We start from the raw sequence: 19,426 nt of genomic DNA, 5'->3' as shown, positions 1-19,426 counted from the left end.
CAGGCTTTCCATGAGTAAGCCTACACTGCTTAATGCTGCACAGTGGGAGCATTTGCAAAAGGGAGCCTAAAGGGAAAAGTGAGCCTGATGCATTCTTCAGAGAGGAAAAGCACATTAAAATGTTGGGCACCAAAGTGGCTCTGACCAAAATGAGAGCAGAGGCGTCTCTTGGATCTTTGTATTGATGCCAGTTCTTCCAACTCCTCCTGTGGCTTTAGCAGTTAAGGTTAGTGCATGCACTCATTAAAATATGCATTGGATAACTACCTCTTTTGCAAATGCTAGGAAATACTTAATATTTGTCAGCATACATGGTGCTTTGGGCTTCATGAATTGGTTTCTTCTACTCCAAGCCTGCATTTCTGGGAGTGCAGTACAAGTGCTGTGGCTTGGGGGGCACAGGGAGAAGCAGGCAGAGCCTTATTGCTCAGCTCTAGGGCTTCAGGGAGTATGGATTCTTTTGTTGAAACCACTGTTACTCAATGTAGTTCCTAAAACAGCACAGTCCTGAGTCAGGAGAATAGTAATGTGGAGAAGGCTAGTTTTGGGATGCATGCTGTAGTCAAGAGTTGTTTAATCAATAGAGGCATTGCTTTTTTCCCACTGCCTGTGTAAAGCTGCAGGCATTTTGATGCTGATGACAGCTATTCATCACGTATATCTTTTTGTACACTGGGGTGAAATACTCCCCAAATCCTGTTTTCTCCCTCCCTACCATTCTTCACCTGGTGCTGTGCATCCAGAGGCACTGTTGGTCCATATAATGCGTCTCTGTTTTCAAAGCTAACTAGCAACTTCCGTGATGCTTCAGCTGCCCAGCTTGATACCCTTGGGGATTGACTCCACTTCTATAGAAGATGCTGGTTTTACTTGTCCTTTGAAAACTGGGCTTTTCCAGAAATTCCTAGTTAAGCACCCAAAGTCAGTGGTCACTGTTAAAAACATGAGCTGGTTATCACTGAGAGCTTCCCCACAATTTATTGCTGTAATGTGTGTTCAAACAACAAAGTGTATTGGAAGGTATAAACTGGATTATGCTCATTTGAAGAGGCATCTAGAATGTCTGCTAAGGATTTCTGGAAGTTACTATTTAAGCCCGAGATAAAAGTCTCATGCATACGTGAAACAGCTGCACCAGAACTTGTTGGAGGACTTAATTTGAGTATAAACATACGTGTGCTTTTGCGTGCATGATGCGCTTTAATTCAAGTCCACTGCTAGATCTTAACTTCATTAGGATGTAGCTCTTCATTAGGATGTAGCTACTTGAACTGAAGATGTGGTCTGTGATTTTTATTTTATTATAGCAGCACAATAGCTCCTTTTGAAATGTTGTTTGGAGTTTACAAATCAGCATCTGAAATACTGCTTGCCATTAGTGATATGTTAAAAGGAAAAAAAGACAAGTGAGGGCAGGGATACACTTTATTACAAGTGAACTGGTTGACAGTCTGTGTGTATTGTAAAATGGGAAATTAATCGCCCTGTGTTGATGACCCTTGGACATTTACAAAAGGCTGGTCTTTATGTTGCACAAATAGATTCTGGAAACAGGAAAGAGGCTTATGACAAGAGGATGAGATCAGTTTGTATAATTAGAGTGAGCTAATAATCCTTTTGCTCTATTTTTCCAACTTTTACACAGTATCCTTCTGTATTTGAAATTGGGCATATGGACTGTAGCTGTTCTGATCTGAGTTTTGTAGGTTTGTTTTCTGTATGTACTAATGGGTGAAGAGATGGGAGCAGGGAAACCAGATGTGCACATTTGAGAGAGATTTGCTGCCTTCCTCTGCTAGGCTTGGAGAGCAGAGCTGCTTTTATTAACCCTACACAGCTTCATCTCTTTCCAGGCTTTGGGAAGGAATTAAGTAATCCATTAAATGATTTTTTTTAATGGCAATTATGAGATTGAAATGATGCAAAAGAAGTAACGCAGTCCTGAGGCTGAGGGTATTTGGCTGGTATTGGAGTAAGGCAGAGCTGGATAAGGGACTTACAGCATGGAAAAGGCTTAAGCTTATTTTTTTGTGCATGTGTAAATGCTTGCCTGTACCTTAACTTTCTGCTCAGCTTCATGATTTTGGGAAGTATAATGGGATACGTGTGGGGACGGAAAGTGGCATGGCTGGAGGGATCGGCTGGAATGCCGGTAACCCCTGGACAGCCCAGCTCCCAGCCCAGGAACAGCGCTGGGCCGGCTCCTGCAGCCAGGAAGCTGAGCTACATTAAGCAAAGCAAGTTAATCTGTATCCAGAGCATTTTATTAAATCATCAGTCAATTAAATCAGTGATGCTCTGTTAGCTTGTGCTGCAGCCATGCTCCTGGCCCTCTGCTGTGGCATAGCCTGCAAGTTGCTCAGCTTGAGCAACTCCTGGCTCCTGTTTGGGCTGTTGTACATGAAGGCCACGGAACCGAGGTTTACAAAACCATTCAAACAAACAAAAACAAATGGGATTTTAGGAAAATTTTGCAATTAAATGTTCTTTTAGATTGTTTTCCAAGGGGGAGAAGGGTGTCAGGAAGCTTCTTGGCTGTGAAAGCACTCTGGGTGCGTCTGGTTTTCCCAAGGGTGGCTTGCTGGGCTACATCTGTGTCTTTGGAGGAGGGTGAGGGTACAGCCAGGCTAACACAAAACACCTTTAAACCTTCTTTCCATCCCTCACAGCCAAAGGAAGCTGCTGTGTATCTATATCTGAATGGCAGCATATGGTTTTGTTTGCAGACAGGACACAGCTGGGAAGAGCATCACCTGTGGAAATGGTGCATGCGGGATATATTTGCTTTTCTTTAAGCAATCAGTTTAGTGACAAAACATAATCTTCAGCAAGTTACATAAGCTCAGGTGATTGTACACAGATATCTGGGTTTTTTTAAGTTCTAGACTCAGCTGTGATGGTAAACGCAATGCTGCAATGTGCCGGTAACCTTTTTGCTGCTGCATGTTTGAAGTGTGGTTTCTTGTTTCCTGACCTCCTCTCCTTTCCACGGTCAATGGCTTTTGCTGGTGGTATCACTTTCTTGTGTGTCTGCAAAATAAACTGGGGATGGGTTGCTTCTCATTCCAGCAGCCTCCTACTTATGACCGTGTATACAAAATGATGCATTTAGTATAGCTACAGGGAAAGTCATTCTGCATTTAATAGTTTGATGCTGAAAGGATGTTTGTTCATCTTCTGTCTTAAGGTTTGTTTTGGTCACTGCAATTGCAGCTACTCTATTTATACAATTTTATCCATGCACATTAATGAAGAACTGCGTTATGGGTTCATTTTGCTTGTTCATTTAATGAATGGCAAGTTCCGGCTTCTGTTCAGTATGAATGAAGCTTGTGGGACAAAGTGTGTGAGCAAACCTGTGCCTCACCCAACACCACAGGATGAAAGTAACTTGTTGTAGGTCTGAACTTTGTAGGAAGACACTCTAAGGGAAAAACACTAAATAAGAAAATATAATTAATGAAACCCTCAAGTCATTGTTTCTTTCCACTTTCAGATGTTTTGCAACAGGTAGAAAATAAAACAAAAGTCAAGACCGTAAACCAAGAAAGGCCTTTTCTGTGCAAACAGAAAAGCGAGGAGACTGATGATGGGTAATGCAATGCATTAATGTCATATACCACTCATAAGAAAAGGGGAATATTCCAGCTTGGTAATTCCCTTGACACTAGGGGAGAGCAATAAACTTGTGAAAGACATTGCTATTTTAGTTCTCTTTATATGAAATTCATGGCTCCAGCAAGAAGTGATCTGTATATGGCCACTTGGTCTCCTCTCCGATTTCCCCCCCCCCACTTGCTATTTCCCCATCTTTATTTATCTTGTGTTGTTCAGAGCAGGAGCACTGTAGGGCCTGAAACCCAAGCCTCTTGATATTTCCAAGCACTTCATAAATTAGCATTCTGTAAAACCAGAGCATGGGAGAGAGCCCTTGAGGACGCTGTGCTTTGGTGAATGAGAAGTGGTGTGCTTTTGGAAGCTTTGGTTTTATGTTTGTAGTGCAGCTGTATAGAAGGAAGCGATGCAGCTGAGTGATGGGGGTGGCTCTGTGTTCCTAGGAAATCCCTGGATTTCTTTAAACTCTTATACAGCTTTTGGGTTGTTGGTCTAAAAAAGTGGGGATCTTGAGAACTGGCCATAAGGCAGGTTGCCCTGCTGTGGGTGTATGTGTTGATGGCAGTGTTACAGTACAAAAGAAATTCTATTTATGGCTTGCTCTCTTGCAGATAAGCAGCACAAACAATGCTTCTCTAACTTACGTTGGCTATATGTAGTTTGGACTGCCTGTTTGGATGCTGTGATATGGTCCCCTTTAGAGCTGGAAAGCCATCCTGCTTTCTCTGCATTTCTGCTTATCTGTTTTAATGCTTCAGATACTCTGTGTGGGTTTTGGCTGTTCTTTCATGCCCGCAACCACAAGCTCTTTATGGCTGGGATTGTTTGGTTTTTGTACGGCTGGGACTGCATGCTTGAAGGTTTGCGAATACAGATCATTGTTTCTGAAATCAAATGCTAAAATAAAACAAAACGAGAGGTAAGTGTTGAGATTCAGGTAAGGGTCAGCAAAGGTTAAATTTAAAGTATATCTAAAATGGAATTTTATCTAAAAAACACTTAAAGCTGAACTTGAAAAGTTTGAAAAAGCTCTTTTCTGATTAAAATGAAAATATCTCTATAAACAGGATATCCCTCCGAGGTTAAGGCCTTGAGGGTGGCACAGTGTTTTCTTTCTTATATACTCCTTGTATGGCTTGTGGAGCCAAGCAGCCAGGAATGGATGCTGGGGAGCATAAGGAAGCTGGGCTTCACCATTTGTCAGCTCTGTGGTGTTTGAAGATCTCCAGCGTTACTGCTTGTATGTGGAGTGGGTTGATCTAAAGGACCATTGGTCTTACTTTCAGGTTTGTCCTCAAGATGTGTGCTTTGCCTGAGATGCCTGAAAGAAATAAGCCAACTGATTATGGTTAAATGAAATGGTAGTTGGGAGTAGTGGATGAAGAGGATTTATTGTTTAGGCACTTGGTGTTTGTATCCCCACTGCCTGTGCTTATTTGTGAACTCTTCAGGGCAGAAACTGTTGGCATTGACGTTTTTACAGCACGCAACCAATGGAGCCCTAATCCTGGCTGAGGGTTTGGGAACCACAGTAAAGCAAATAAATATTGGGTGTTTGTTTCTTTCCTTTCTTTCCTTGTCAGATGTTACCTGTAGAAATCAAGCATAGTCATTTTGTCCTCTTCCATGGAATTTTATGCAAAATAACACTTAAGTTCTCTACAAGTGACTTGAATACTCTACAAGTGACTCACTGTATTAATTCTTTAATGCTTAACAGAGCAGAAAGGTATCCTTCCCGTTTTGAGAAGGCTTCAGTAGCTTTTGATTTTACTGACCTATGCAGATCTTTGTAATGTCTAAAACCACTGTTGCTTTTGGGAACTTGACCCTGGACTTTCATTTTGTGTCCTGCTTTCAAATTTGCAAACGCAGGGGATTTCACTTTGTTATCCTAAGGGGGAAATTCTAGTACCATTCCAGAAACATTGCAAGGCAAGTGTCTGCATGGCTGCAGAGCATGTGATAAACCTCCCAGGCACTGAAGTTCAAAAGATTCAGCTATTTACAAGAAATATATGAATGTTTTAAGTACAAGCGGCTACTTCTGGAGCAGAACCTGCTGGCTGCCGTGAGGATTCCCATAGCATGACTCTTTGTGCTGGAGAGGGGTAGTGGGATTTGTATTTGCCTATTCCTGTTAGCTCAGCTTTCAGGGCAGTTCATGTGCAGTCCAGATCCTGATGTCATGGTAGGGCCTGGTATTCTCCCTCCCGGCCATGTAGGATACCTGATAGAGCAAGTGCTGCCTTCCCTAAAAGATGGAAATTGCTTTATAGGGCTCAGAACAAGCATCAGCTTGAAGGATGTGTTACTCTAATATAGGGGAAAACACAGTTTGGCCTCCCTATCCCTTCCACCCCCTTTTTTGTTCTTCCCTAATTTTAACACTTACAGGACTCCAACTTACTAATCCACTATATTGCGGTCCTTATGCATCTTGGTTTGATTATTACCAATATAATGTGGTCTTTCTTTTTTTTTTCCCCTTTTCTTACTGCAATGAATTTTGAAGCTGCTCCCTGCCCACCCACTGGCTGGAGAAGTTCACATGTCTAGAAGCCTAAATTTAGTCCTTTGCTGACGCAGTGTAGTCATTCAGGCTTATCCGACACTCGTTTTTTTTCTCATGTTTTTGCCAAAGCGTTTCCTAACAAGATGATAAAATATCTTCCAAACCTGCCTGTCTCCTCGCAAACTCAGTTTGCATCCTTTGAAAAATTGGGCTGACATGTGCGTTGTGAAATGAGAGATCATTTCAAATAATGATGTAAGGGTCAACTGGTAAGATGGGTAAAAAAGAAAGAAGGATTTTAGTTTTCTTGGCAAGACCAGGTGTTCAGCAGTGGTGCTTTATTTTGCTGCTGTTGTGTACTTCTCTTGCCAAAGAAACCCAACAAAAAGTGGTCATTCAGTTGAACTCATAGGCCTCCTCTGATTTTCCTTGATGAGAAGCGTCAGTATTCTCCCATCCTTGCTGTCCTGGTTTCAGTCAGGTGTTTTGTTCTTTTGGACTCTGTGAGTTGTGTCACTGTCATTACAGCCAAAACTAACTCTGCTATTACAGAAACAGGCTACAAGTGGAAGATTTCATTGTCAACCCATCCTTTCCTGATCTGTACATGTCTTTCTCCTTTCTCATTCCTTTCTCTACTTGGCTGTTATCAGGCATCTCCCAGGATGTTGATGGACCGGGACACAATGGCCTGCTCTTCTGTTGGATGGCAAAGATCAGAGGATGCCATTTCACTTTATTCCTTGAATTACAGGAACCTAAATGCTCTGTGGAGGGCATGCTGATGTTCTGTACAGATTGTTAATACCTTCAGTGCAGCCTGTTTGAGCTGGACTAGTTTCTACTAGTTTTTTACTAGTTTCCACCACTAGTCTTAATGAACATGCTTACTACCACTCATTGTCTGCTTCATAAAAAAGGATGATGAAAAATAGCATCAAAGGAGCATGGGCAGTGTCTGCATGTTGGGACTTCAAGCTAAATTGTACCTAATGTAACGTGTAACTTAAAAGCTTATCACTTTGGGTAAATCTGGCAGTCTAGACCTTGTGATGGAGCACGTCAACTGTGGTTTCTCCTTTTTATGAAGGTGTGATGGGTGTTGGTGGCAGATGCTATGATGGCATCTTGTACAAGATTTGTGAAAGCAGGGAGAGGGCTCACAGCTGATCAGTCCTGCAGCAGAGCAACCCAAGTGTCAATGAAGCATTAGCCGTGGTGTAATACAGGTTCCTCTGTGGCTTTGCTGAAAAGGGTAGGCTTGCACTTCTGACCTTCCTCTTTATTTCACGAGGCTTTGGATGGGACTGTTTAGAAAGCACTGGCTTGATAACTTAGAGCTAACAAAGTGGAGCAGGAGGGATGAGGCAGTGGTGAGAACACCCTATGGAGGGTGAGAAGCTGGCTGGTGCCCTGTGAGTTTGCCAAAGCCAAGCAAACAGCTGTGGTTGAAACCCAGGGGTGAGCTCCCTAGGTGAGTGAACAGAGATGTAATTTGCTTTCAGGTCACATAAGTTATTGTGTGTAGTGGCAAGGGTAACAATAAGATACCTGTGAACTGTGATAGGGAAGATGTAAAGCTATTAAATAAAGAAGGGAAGAATGTATTTGGATACATTAGAATAACTTCCTTTCCTCAGAAAAAGCTCCTGAGAAACTGAAATAGGTGATAAAATTAAATTACTTGGGAGTAGAGAGATACTTGGAGTAAATAATATGTATTGTCTGTGATGTCTTGGGCAAATGCAAACCTGTCATGTTCTGGTTTTCTGATTCATTTTTCTAACATGATATCCTTTAACTTGCTTCTTATCCTGTAGAAGGTCAGTAGTAATATTGTTTGTGTAGAATGATGGCTGGATTTTGGGGATAAGGAGTAATCTTAGTAGCTGATGTAAATGCAAAAGTATAGATTCCTTTTTCTTTGAAGGTATATCATGGTGTATCTTTTATCAGCAAAAAGAAAAGTGCTTCAGTTACTTGTCAAGACTTCAAAAGATGTGGCGAGAAGACGATGCTTTATATTAGCTCCCTTTAAACATTAGCATCTGAGACAGAACTGTTTTGATCCTGATTGTGCTGCTTAAAAGTCATATCCACATACTACCAAATTGCCATGTTAGACTACAACTCTTAATTTTGCTTCCTGAGAGAACTGCTCAATTGCACTGAGCCTTTGTTAAAATCCAGATGTGAAGTGGGCTTAAAAGGGAGTTTTTCCAACCATGGTTCCATAAGGTACAATAAACACTCTTACAACATTTTGGTACCCTGTTTGAGATGTCCAGATTCAGAATGGGGCAGAGAGGCTCAGATAGGTCATGAAGGAGGTTGGCAGGGCTTGTGAATCCTTTGGCTTTGTTTCTTCTTTTCGCTCTGAGCCCTCAGTAGGACTGGAATATTTGTCTCTTGGCTGTCTCAGAGGACCTTTTGCAGCAGGCCTGTGTTTTGATGAGCAGGCTTGGCAGGTAGCTCAGGCATTTTAAACCAAGCAGTGCCAAAACGCTTCTTTGTAAAGTAAGGCGAGCGTGTGAGGGAGCAGGGATAGCTGGAATCAGCTAAGAAAACTTAGGCTGTGGTTTAATTTCTGTCTCACTAAAGGCAAACTGTGGGATCTGGAAAGGAACGAAGTATGAACCAGACCCTGTGTTTTTTGTATGAGAAGCATAGTGGTATTTCATCCCTTTTAAAAAGGGTTTGAAGTACTTGCAGAGCATTACCAGTACTGCAGACATGAGCAACAGCAGAAATTCCATTTTTAATTGTTTTGCATTCCTTCATCTTAGGATCCTGGACCTCTTAATACACACATTAAATGAAAACATACAGCTTTTCTGTTGGAATGGAGAAATTAATGCAAGTGAAATTCTGGTTCAAATGATTCCAAGCTCAATGCAAATAACTTTCACCAAGTTACATGGAAATTCCAGGGGCAGACTGAGCAGGGGAAAGCTTCTTAATTAAAATCACCTTGGTAGGACAAGTGTTAGTTAGTTTTTGACTGTGAAAAATGCCACTGCGGAATCAGGAGCATCATCTTTTCTGGAAGTTTTCTCTCAGTTTTGCAAGGAGCATTTTTGACAGTTTGATTTTTATGTACTTTAAAAATGCCTCTTGAACAATCCAGTGGAAGGGGGAGGGAAATGGCACCAAGTTACTTGGGCAGTGTAATAATTGGTCTTCCCCAGCAGTGGAGTGAACCACAGATCTTTACAAGCAGTTTTTTGGGTGGCTATGTGGGAATTGGTGGGCAGGTAGCAGTTGAGGATTGCTTATTGTCATAAACAGAAGACAGGAAGTGAGGGTTGCTAGGAGGAAACATGAACTGAGATGGCTGTGATGGGGAAGCAAATTTCACCTGGGATATTCTTAGTACCAACATAGCTGACAGCTCAGATGAGTGCTTTGCTCTCCCAATCATTTTGGAGTTGGCTTTGCTTAATGTGAGCATAAATAAGTAAATATCATTGACAGATCTACAAAGAGAGAAAACAGAAGATCATTGTGTAAAAGTGACTGTTGGAGAAGTGATGTACGGTGCTAAAGCAGCTTATGCAGTACCTAAAATTTTATGGAAAATATTGTTAACTTGTCTTTTCTGTTCTGTTTCAGTGTTCAGAGGTCATGAAACTTAATCCACAGCAAGCTCCATTATATGTGAGTACAAAATCTTAAGCGTTTTTTCCTTTCCTCCTAGCCACACAAAATGCTTCCCACCACCCTTTCTGGGGATGCTGCTCTTTTTCTCTTTGCTCCCAAAGACATTATTTGTATTAATTCAGTTGCAAATGCTCAGTGGTAACACTCAGGTAAGTCCCAGAGATCCTCTGTCTTTCCAATAGACAGTTATAAAGTTCTGAGACATGTATTGCTGTCACCGTGCAGGCAAACCCATTTTGATTTGTTTTCTCCCCAGTGCATGGCTGTGCTCTTGTGAGTTGATGGTGTTGAGAGGTGGTAAGAAGAAATTGCTTGTGTGGAAAACAGGGCATCCTGGTGCGCACCGCTTGCCCACTGTGATAATATTTTCCTGGTTGGAGTTTTCAACGTGGCAGGGAGGAACTGGAAGCGGTGACGGGCTCAGCTGTGCTGTGGCTGCTGCAGCAGGGTCTGGTTTACGTCAGCCTCCTGGAAGCTCGTAACCTCGATGGCTGCATTAATAAAGAACAAGCTTCCTCTCGCTCTTGAATAGCAGCTTTGTTGCAGAACATGGGGACTGTCAAATTAGACCTAGATTTGTGGGGGTGTGTTGCATGTGTGTTAAATCTGTGCCAAAGCTGCCAGCCAGGTTTGTAACCGTTTGCTTTCCATATTGCCATGCTCAGAACAGGCTTAGCTGAGGAAGCCGTCCTGTGCTTATGGTCCTGCCCGCAGACCTTGTGTGTAATGAGGGTAGAGCTGGATGCAGGGGTGGAAAATTTGGAGGGAAAATTGCTTGCAATTGTGGCTTCTAAGGGGAAGGAAGGAGGAAATGATCAGGACTGGTGGTATCTTGGAAAGCGTGTGTTGTAAATAACGGATCATATTGACCTTCAGTGCTATGGAAGCTTTTAAACCTTGCCTACTTTTAATTACCAGGTGGAAGTTTGCACTGGAATTTATTCTCTACTTACACTACTGTGTTCTGTGCTTGGAGCAACATTAAAACACTGTGTAGTGTGACCTGCTTTTGGGAGAATGGCTCTTCACCACCATATCCTATATTTTGCAACTAAATCTTGCTTGAATTTTTTCAGTCGCAAGCCTACTGAATGCATCTTGACATTGAAGAAACTTTAAGTTTTATTTCCTTTTAATGTGTCCTGTGTACAAATATATGATATAAATGCCATGGTAGAAGCACATGAGTGGTAGAAGGCAGGACAAAATTATCCTTATATCATTTGAACAGCATATGACTTAACTAATCTGGAGTCTTTGTTTTCCTAGTCTTATCTTCTGGATTAGTTTATTTTCCCACTGTTTTGTGTGGGTTTGTATTTAATGTGTAATACTGGAGTGGTACACTTAAAAGTCCTCATCCCCACCTGATAGTGAGGAGGACTGGGCTGAGGTCAATGCCCAGTGTGAAATAATGATTATATGGCACTCGGTGTAGTATTTTGTTGCAATGCAAATAAGTTGGTGATGGCATTATTAATACATTGGTGACTCCCCTTTCCTCTCTTTCTCCTCCTCCCCTGGCCAGGTGTATCTGCGAATCAGCTCCCTTTCAAAACAGAGTTTGGTAGCTTAAGGAAGGCAGAGGGCAAAATAGAAACTCAAAGACCTTGAAAAGTCAGGATGTAATCTTCCTGTTTGCTCTCAGTATAAATGCTTTGTGCATTTTAAGATCAGTTTTTCTTTCCATGTGTTATTAATTGACATCTCAGCTCATCAGAGAGTTGTTGGGTGTGAGCAGCAGGTCCTGGTATTTTATTTTTCAAAAGGCAGACACAACAGCCTTGCAGCCTGGCCATTGATAGGTGCTTAACAAACCTCATCAGGTTCCTTCTTCAAAGTGATGTCAACTTTGTTTTCCTGGTGTAGGCTCCTTGAGCTTGTTGTCAGATACCTAAGAGCCATATGCTGTGAAATTCTCCATGAGGAATTTCATCTCTGTAAACAACTGGAACTAGGAGGCAATACAAACATGTCAGGGGATCCCTGAATTAGTCTACTCTCCCTAAATTTCACTGATTTGTTCTTGACATCTTTGCATTGCATCCTTTGTGCTCTTTGTCTTTGAAGCCAATAGGTTAAAGATTACTTAATTTTGTTTATTATTTTTGTTAAAGCTTGCATGAGCTTCATTCTCAAAGCTCCACTAGCAGTTATCAGCAGCATTGCTGAGCTCCTTTTGGGAAGAGAAAGTAAAAAAAAGATATCTCCAGTTCAATTCCTGGAAGGCAATTAGAGAGCTAGAGCATGTTTTATCCTATCTGGTAATTACTAGGTTGCCCAGATGAATACCTTACAATTATGAAAAGTGTTTTGGGAACCTGAGATGTCTGCTGTGCTTGAGATCAAGGTTTTGCGGGTAATGGAAAAGATGGTACTTCCACATAGGCACTAATAGAAGGGATGGAGATTCTTGGATTATTTGAGCCAATGTATGTAAATAGAGGGAAGCCCACCTGCTGCATCCTTGGTATGTTCTTTTGGCTGCTTGGACTTCACTTCTTCTATAAATATCAGCTGTCCTGCTTCTGCAGAGCTTGTGAGCCCTTTGTAAGTGTAAAGATAAAGAGATAAGGTGGAAAACATGTAATAAGTATGGTGGTTTTGTGTTTGTATGTGTCTTGTCCCATTTAAGTCTGATTGTTCCCTGGTTAATGAGGTTGCACAAACTGGAGTTGAGCGTTATGGTGCTGCAGGTTTGGGCTGGGACAAGAGCTCAGCCTTTCCTCTGCAAACCGCTGGCCCCTGGCTTGTTCAGTTGGTCCCCCCAGGAGCATCATATCTCTCACCCAGAGCTGTTCGTTACCTGCCCTTAACGCTGTTTAAGGAGCAGTCCTGGCCCCTGAGCTTGGTGCAGCTCACAACAGCACAGTCATGGGGCAGAGGAGCTCGTGCCAGGAGAGATAGGGAAGCAAAGTGTTCCTCAATATAGCACAGGGAAGGTTCACCGCGGTGTTGATACCGTTAATGCTGGTGTTTAAACAGGCTGTAGGTCAAGCAGCTATCCCGTTGTCAACACATAATTGCCTTCATAAAAGGCAGTGTTACTTTGCAGAGTCTGTGGCTTAATATTGTGATATGAATTTGAAATAAAGCTGTTCCTCTTCCTCCTTCCTCAGGTATCTCCATGGGGTACTGACAGGAGCGGCTATCTTGCTGCTAGCAGTGATGTTCTGAAGAAGTGGGATAGGGGAGTGGGGAAGTCATGGATGAGGTCTCCTGTGGTTCACATAATTGTGATGATGAGGGTTCAAGTTCTCCATATTGTAGCAGTGGTCTTAAACTTTGTGGTACAAGCTTGACTAATGCAGGGATGGTCTCTAGACCCGTGCTCATTATAGCACTGGGAGGGTTTTAACAGAGAATGAGCTTTATCTCCCAGCTTTTCACTAGCACAGGTCATGGTTACAAAAAGCAACTGTCACTTGGCTGGATTGAGTGTATCTGATTTCTGTTGCTGCTGTTCTCATGAGTCGTTTTCTTCCAAGTGTGTAATTACATGGGTCATGCTTTACATAGTCTTTGGGGCAGCTGCAGATATTCTGTGGAAAAGGGGCTCTGTAATACAAAGTCCTTCAGATACATTGATTTCTTCACATGCATTTTGCTGTAGAATGTGTAAAAAAAGTCTGCGTAGCTGGACAATCCTTTGGTTGCCTGTCTCAGACTGCAGTTGGGAACATCTCTGTTGATGAACAACATCTCTGTTGTGAGATGAAACAGAACAAGATCGGATCAAATCCAAAACCAGCTTTACCCACATCCCTCTTGTCAGTGCTGTCCCATTGATAAGGGAACTCTTACCAAGCACAGCATAGTGGATGGACAGCATTTCAGACCCTATTTCTGCTCTGCCTGGGGCTTTGGTTGAGAAGCCAAGTCTCAAACTCAAGGAACAAACTCTTCAGCTCCCTGTCAGGAATGGGAGTGAGAGAGTTGCAAGTGTTTTTGGTTGATGGGAGGTGAGAATTCAGGAGCTTCAGTTCTGTTTTTGTTAAGTACTTGAAATGACCTCACTGATAATCACTTTTTCAAAGAAAAGAGACCAGAAAGAGTCATATTTTCAACTTGTAAGGTACTTCCTAGGTGTTGTCAGTATATTATAGGAATATCCAGATCATTAAGGAGCATGTGGATAGGAAAAAAAGGGTTAGCAGTGCTCAGAACGAAGGAGGTTTATTATTAAGTGACCTTTTCATTGTTGTGATTCATGTTTGTAAGTGAAATCATTTAAATTAGTCTCTTAGCTTAAACTCGATTGCTGCTAACAGCCAAGCAAGAGAAGGAAAATGGGAAAGAGCTTTGTAAAGGTGAAGTGTTGATCTTTTATAAATGCAACCATTAATTGAGAGTCCAGCAGAGTATTCAGCAGGAGATTTAATTACAACAGGATCAAGGAATCACAAGCTGTGTCCCTGTTTTCAACCAAACTTTAATAAATAGAGAGTGCATGTGAGTAAATGATCAAGGTCAAGTTTTCTAACTGCATACAATGTCCTGAAAAATCTTACTTCAAAAGTCACCTGCATGGATTGTGATTTCAGCTTCTGGTAGTTACAGGATCTTTGCAATGCTATTGGTCGTTCTTCTAACCCAGTTGCATCTCCTGCCACTCTGAGATCAGTGCTGGTTTTCTTTTATAGAAGAATAATCTGAAAGCAGTATTGGGTATGAATGTGCTGGAAAAGGACTGAGGTTATATGCAGGGAAGGAGCTGGGAAGCATTAAGTGTCATCTTTGCTTGATTACTACCAAGGCTACAACCTTAGATCTGCCTTTAAGAGGGGAATGTTTTTTCCATGGCGATAATGATCAGTGGGTGTGAAGTGGAAACGATTAGCAGCTGGAGAACCATGATCCATTACTGCAAACTTTCTTCCTTTTTCCTTTTTGATTAAAAGGAACAAACTTGTTTTAAATCACAGCACTCCTCCTCTGCATGGTTTGTCTAAGGTGTGCCCACGTTATTTGGAGTGACAAACCCAAATGTGTCATAACTGGTGATTGCATGGGAGGGCAAACACTTAATTGATAAAACTCTTCCATTGACTTTGGTCTTTAATCAGGTCTGGGGATGGAGTCTCTTGTATAAACTGCCACTTAGGAGCTGTGTAACCTGCAGAGTTTTTCAAGGAGAGTTTTTACAGAGATGAGAGCTCCCACTTCCAAGCCAAAATGTCATGCAGCTTAATGAAGTATGAACTTCAAAAGCCTCAGAAAGAATGCATTGACCCTCTCTTAATATAACCTGGGTTTTGGGTACAGTAGGTCCTCTCTTCTGTTAATGAATGAACCACTCCTGTAGGTTTCCCAGTGTGTCCCGTTTTAATCTGAAATGAGGCAAAAAGGATAATGATTATAGTATTTTTCACCTATTTGCATATTTCATGCAGCATGATGCCCTGTGAAGTGCATGAAAACAATACCTATTGTGATAGCCTCTGATGTTCATGTTTTAAGAAAAAAGCCTCTTTTGAATAAATTTGAAAGGGTTAAAGAAAGGAGGTTGACAATACAGAGGACTTGAGGTTTATGGCAGCAGTGTCTGTCCCAAGTGCTGGGGTTCCTCATGTCTGTGAGTGCAGCAAGGTGTTGTGCAGGTAAGGTGACAGCCGACTTGTTACCTTGGCTGGAACCATCTCAGGTGTGACTTATGCACTGTTGTGTGCTAGGTAATGAACGATCAGCATTCTCTTCCCAGGGGACAAAAGGACAAAACGAAATGCCTTAGAATCCTACAGTGAGATGTCATGAGGTTGGCAGCTGTGGTTTAGTTACTTTTCTACTAATGCTGACTTTATTTGCTTAGTGGCATGTATGGTGACAAAGTCCACTGGGATGCCTGAATACCTGAGATCAGTCCAACAGAAAAAGTAGAACATACTTCACATGCTTTTGATGTGAGAGTTTCTCACGAAAATTACTCTACATAAACCCTGTCTTTCTCTGGAGGTCCTTAGGCAAGGGGAGAACCAGCCTTGATGTTCAGTTCAGCTCTGTGGTGAGAGCATCTGATAAACCTCTTGTCTTTTATTTGTTGGGTGCTTGATTTCTTCTTAATAACAAACCAGCTTGCTGCCCCACCTTCAAAACATCTTTGAATTATGAATGAGTGGAAGGCCTCTAAGCACCTTCTACAAATAATTTACAAATATTTGCTTGTGTTGCTTGTGGAAGAACAAGTTTTAAGTCAATTGGATGCCTGAATAAACTGATTTTTTGAGGAGCACATTGCAGCTTGTCTGGTTCTGCTTTTATTCTGCAGGCAGAATGGTTTCCTCACTAAACTGTGCTTGACCTCATCTGTGAAGTTTGTCACTTACGTCCTTGATCCAGATTCTTTTCATCCTCCACTTCCCAAATTCTGGTCTACATCATACAAGAAGCCATGCCCTTCTGTTGCAGTGGGTATCTGGCAGCTGTCCCCCAAGCTCTGCACCATACTCTGGCAAGCTGCCTGCTGCTTCTCACTTCCCAGGTACCTAAATGAAGACTTTGGGTTGCACAGTTTGGTTATTGCTCGGCTGTTCTCTTGGCTTGCTCCTCTTAAGTGAGGTGTTCACAAGCTCATGAGGTTTATGCAATGTTAGTACAGGACTCCATGTGAAATGGTCACCTCTGTGCATTTGCTGAAGGCAGCTTTGGCTGGAGAAGTTGAAAGGGGCTGCCTGACCGTCAGCATCACCTTTCTCCAGGATATGCCACTGATGGAACTGGAGCTCAGGTGCCCTTTCTTCCGTATTACCTGAAACTACAAATGTTGGTGACTTGGGTTCAAAGCCCTCCTCCCATAATTACCTATTTCTTCTTTGATCCTGTGATCTTTCCTTCTGTGATCCTGTTTTGTGGGTATGAATGTGCTGGTAAACAACAAATGGTCTAGCTTAAAGTCTGGAGCACTTATCTGAAATGCTGCCCTTGATTTACCAATGCTTTGCAGCATTATGTGTGAGCTTTAAAGTGTCCAGAAGAAAGATGCTGGTGCTGGTACAGGGTAGGGGTGGAGGTGAGAAAGCAGCAAAGACCATAATCTCTTTTGGGGAAATACTAGGTTACTTCAGCCTGTTTTCTGAAACTGCAAAAAGAATCCTTATATTGTCACACTTAGAGACAAACATTATTATATGCTTGGGCTCTGAATTTAGGGTTCTGTATTTCTTATAGTGATGTGTTAATATCTGGAAAGATGCTCATAGACTGTGTCCCATCCCCAGCAGTGGCTGACAGTGTTACCTCCCTTCCTTTCAGGAGGAAAGAGCAACAAAAATCAGGGCTTGATGTTTAAAAGGATGAAAATGCTCTTCAGCTGCCCTTCTTTTGTGGAATGTATTTATATTCATAAATATTCTTGTTACATTTAGAATGGCAAAACAAATTTCCCATCTCATTCATCAAGTTACGTGTCCCTGCTTTATTTCCCATCTCAAAGTGCTGACAGTCATTTTGTTAGAATAGAGGCAGTTCTGACAGCAAAGCTCAAGTCAGAGTAAGTGGTTTGGAAGACATTGATTTGATTTCATTTTCAAATAACCCCTCAAATCTCCTGCACTGCCTCCTGTCTGCTTCTGAAGGTTGTGCCGCACGTGGTGTCTCTGCAAATGCTCGTCCTCTGCCTTGCTCGGTAGAGCAATTCCATCTTGTGTTTAAGTGGAATCAAATAAACCGTGATTAATTGTTCTGTGCTAAGATTGATGCTGCGCACTGCCATCAAGTGGCTGTTCTGTTGCAGGACACACACTCAGTGCCGCTCTCTGCAGGGCTGCCTGTGTTTGTATAGTTGTTTCAACCTGTTTCGTTAAGCATTGCAGGCGTTGCATCTGTCTAGTGTTTGTGGATGTGGGGGGTATTTCTTCAGTAAGGTACTGGTTATAATGGTTTCCATTCTTTAATGGCAGAAAATGTCACTTTCAAAAGCGCCTCAGTCATTACAGCAGCTCTAAGTACTATAGTTGTGAAATCTTTGAAGACTGGCAGGAAAATGAACCTGAATGCTCTGAAACACACTCGGAGCTCTCTCTCTTCAAAGGTTTTGCTCTAGAGGAGGCTGAAGTACCAGGAAGACACCATCCTTCTGCAGTCCTGTCTTTGGATGTTACCACTCAAACCCGATTTTTCTTTTTCCCTTTAAAGGCTCCTCAAGGCTGTTTGTGAAAATACCCCATGACAGGTGACTGTTTCAAATAATGTGTCATCATATGTACCTTATCTTCCAGGAACTGTGACTCTCTCTGCCTCTCTGGTGCCAGGAGAATAGCTGCATTTGTTAGTCACTGAATACATTCAGGCTGCCCGCTATTTCTCCCAAGCACAACAATTCTGTTGTTATTGCTACATGAGTAATTAGCAGGAAATGCTATCAATCACTGAAACAGCTGGTAATAAAATTGCCCGGTTCAGTTCTCTAAATGTAGTAAAGAACAGACGGGGCTTTAGGATGCGGCCATCAATTTGGATGTGTTTTATGGGAATTGATTGTAGCAGTTTCTGAGAAAAACCCTTAACAGTAAGATCAGTATTTATGGAAACGGGATGGTACTGGAGGCAATATTCTGCCATAGAGAAATTCCTCCATCTTGTCTTCATGTGGTGGCACTACACAGAGATTTGCATAGTTTAAAGGGCAGTCCTCGGTGTGTTACTGCTTGTGTACCTCCATTCCTTCTCTGTACCAGAGCCATGCGGAGCTTGAACTGGAAGAAATTAGGGGTTACTGTCAATACTTATGTATTCAGGCAATGGTGACTGAGAACAGCAGGCACAGAATGTTTTAAATGACTGGTCTAACACTAAACTGCCCAAATAAATGAAAGAAAATAATTATTTTCACTCTACAGCCAATTTCAGACAGTAAAATTATAGCAGTTTCTCCTTAGATATATAACACAAATAGTGAATGGCACTTTTCCCATCTTTCTATTTTTCTCAACTTTGATTTTTCCTGTTAATTTTATTGTTAGTTCTATCACTTCTTCCTGAGTGCTAAAAAGGATTGGACATGACCTTGGCTGAGTAGTTTTGTGAAGGCTGTCTGCATAGCACAGTGCGGCAGTGACCTGATGCAGGAAGCATGCTCTGAATAAGTGTTGGTAACATAAGCGCTGCAGAGCATGTGGAGCCCCATGCTAAGGCAGTGATACAGCTATTAACAGCCCGATCTAATAACCTCTCTGGCTCTGTGTAGCAAAGTGGTATGTCATGAAGATGTACCTGTAAAGATCACTCGTGTCTCTTTGCCATTAACAAGATCCTGTTATTTGATGTATTTTTCTGTTGTAGAGATTTCCTACAAGGTGCCTGAATTAATATGAATGTAATACTTCCAACAGCATCTTGACACTCTGTAAAGGTTCATCTGCGAGCTGTGATTGATTTGGAGACTGACAGGGACGTGCTCTGTTAAAGGATGTGAGCTGCTAGCAATGGATTTCCTCAAGTGTGCCCATTTCTGCAGGAGTTTGTGTTGCTTGCATTGGTTTAGGCTGGGAAGTCCACCCCTTGCTCTCCTCAGACCATTTATCTCTCTGCAAATAAAGACCTGCTGCAGGATTAGACACTGCAGTGGCCTTGGATATGGTGTGGCTGTGAGATTATGTTGATAACTTGGCTATAATGATGCTGGCTCTGCAGACAGGCAAG

At 42.1% G+C, this 19,426-nt stretch overlaps 1 protein-coding gene across 17 annotated transcripts in view; it reads left to right on the top strand.

Moving 5' to 3' along the window:
- The window catches only part of AKAP13 (A-kinase anchoring protein 13), a 216,828-nt gene that overhangs the window by 51,640 nt on the left and 145,762 nt on the right, over positions 1–19,426 (top strand). For all 17 annotated transcript variants that reach the window (XM_062630927.1, XM_062630889.1, XM_062630917.1 and 14 more), the window contains one exon: positions 9,743–9,787. In XM_062630927.1, the coding sequence (XP_062486911.1) occupies positions 9,755–9,787 (33 nt within the window). In that variant the 5' untranslated portion in view covers positions 9,743–9,754. The remainder of the gene's footprint in view (positions 1–9,742; positions 9,788–19,426) is intronic.

Source organism: Pezoporus occidentalis, unplaced genomic scaffold (genome assembly GCF_034315485.1).
Source record: "Pezoporus occidentalis ecotype Australia unplaced genomic scaffold, CSIRO_AGI_Poc_V1 ctg11, whole genome shotgun sequence".
NCBI classification, from domain to species: domain Eukaryota; kingdom Metazoa; phylum Chordata; class Aves; order Psittaciformes; family Psittacidae; genus Pezoporus; species Pezoporus occidentalis.
Note: the sequence above shows the minus strand (reverse complement) of the source record. Positions and strands in the feature narration are given on the sequence as shown.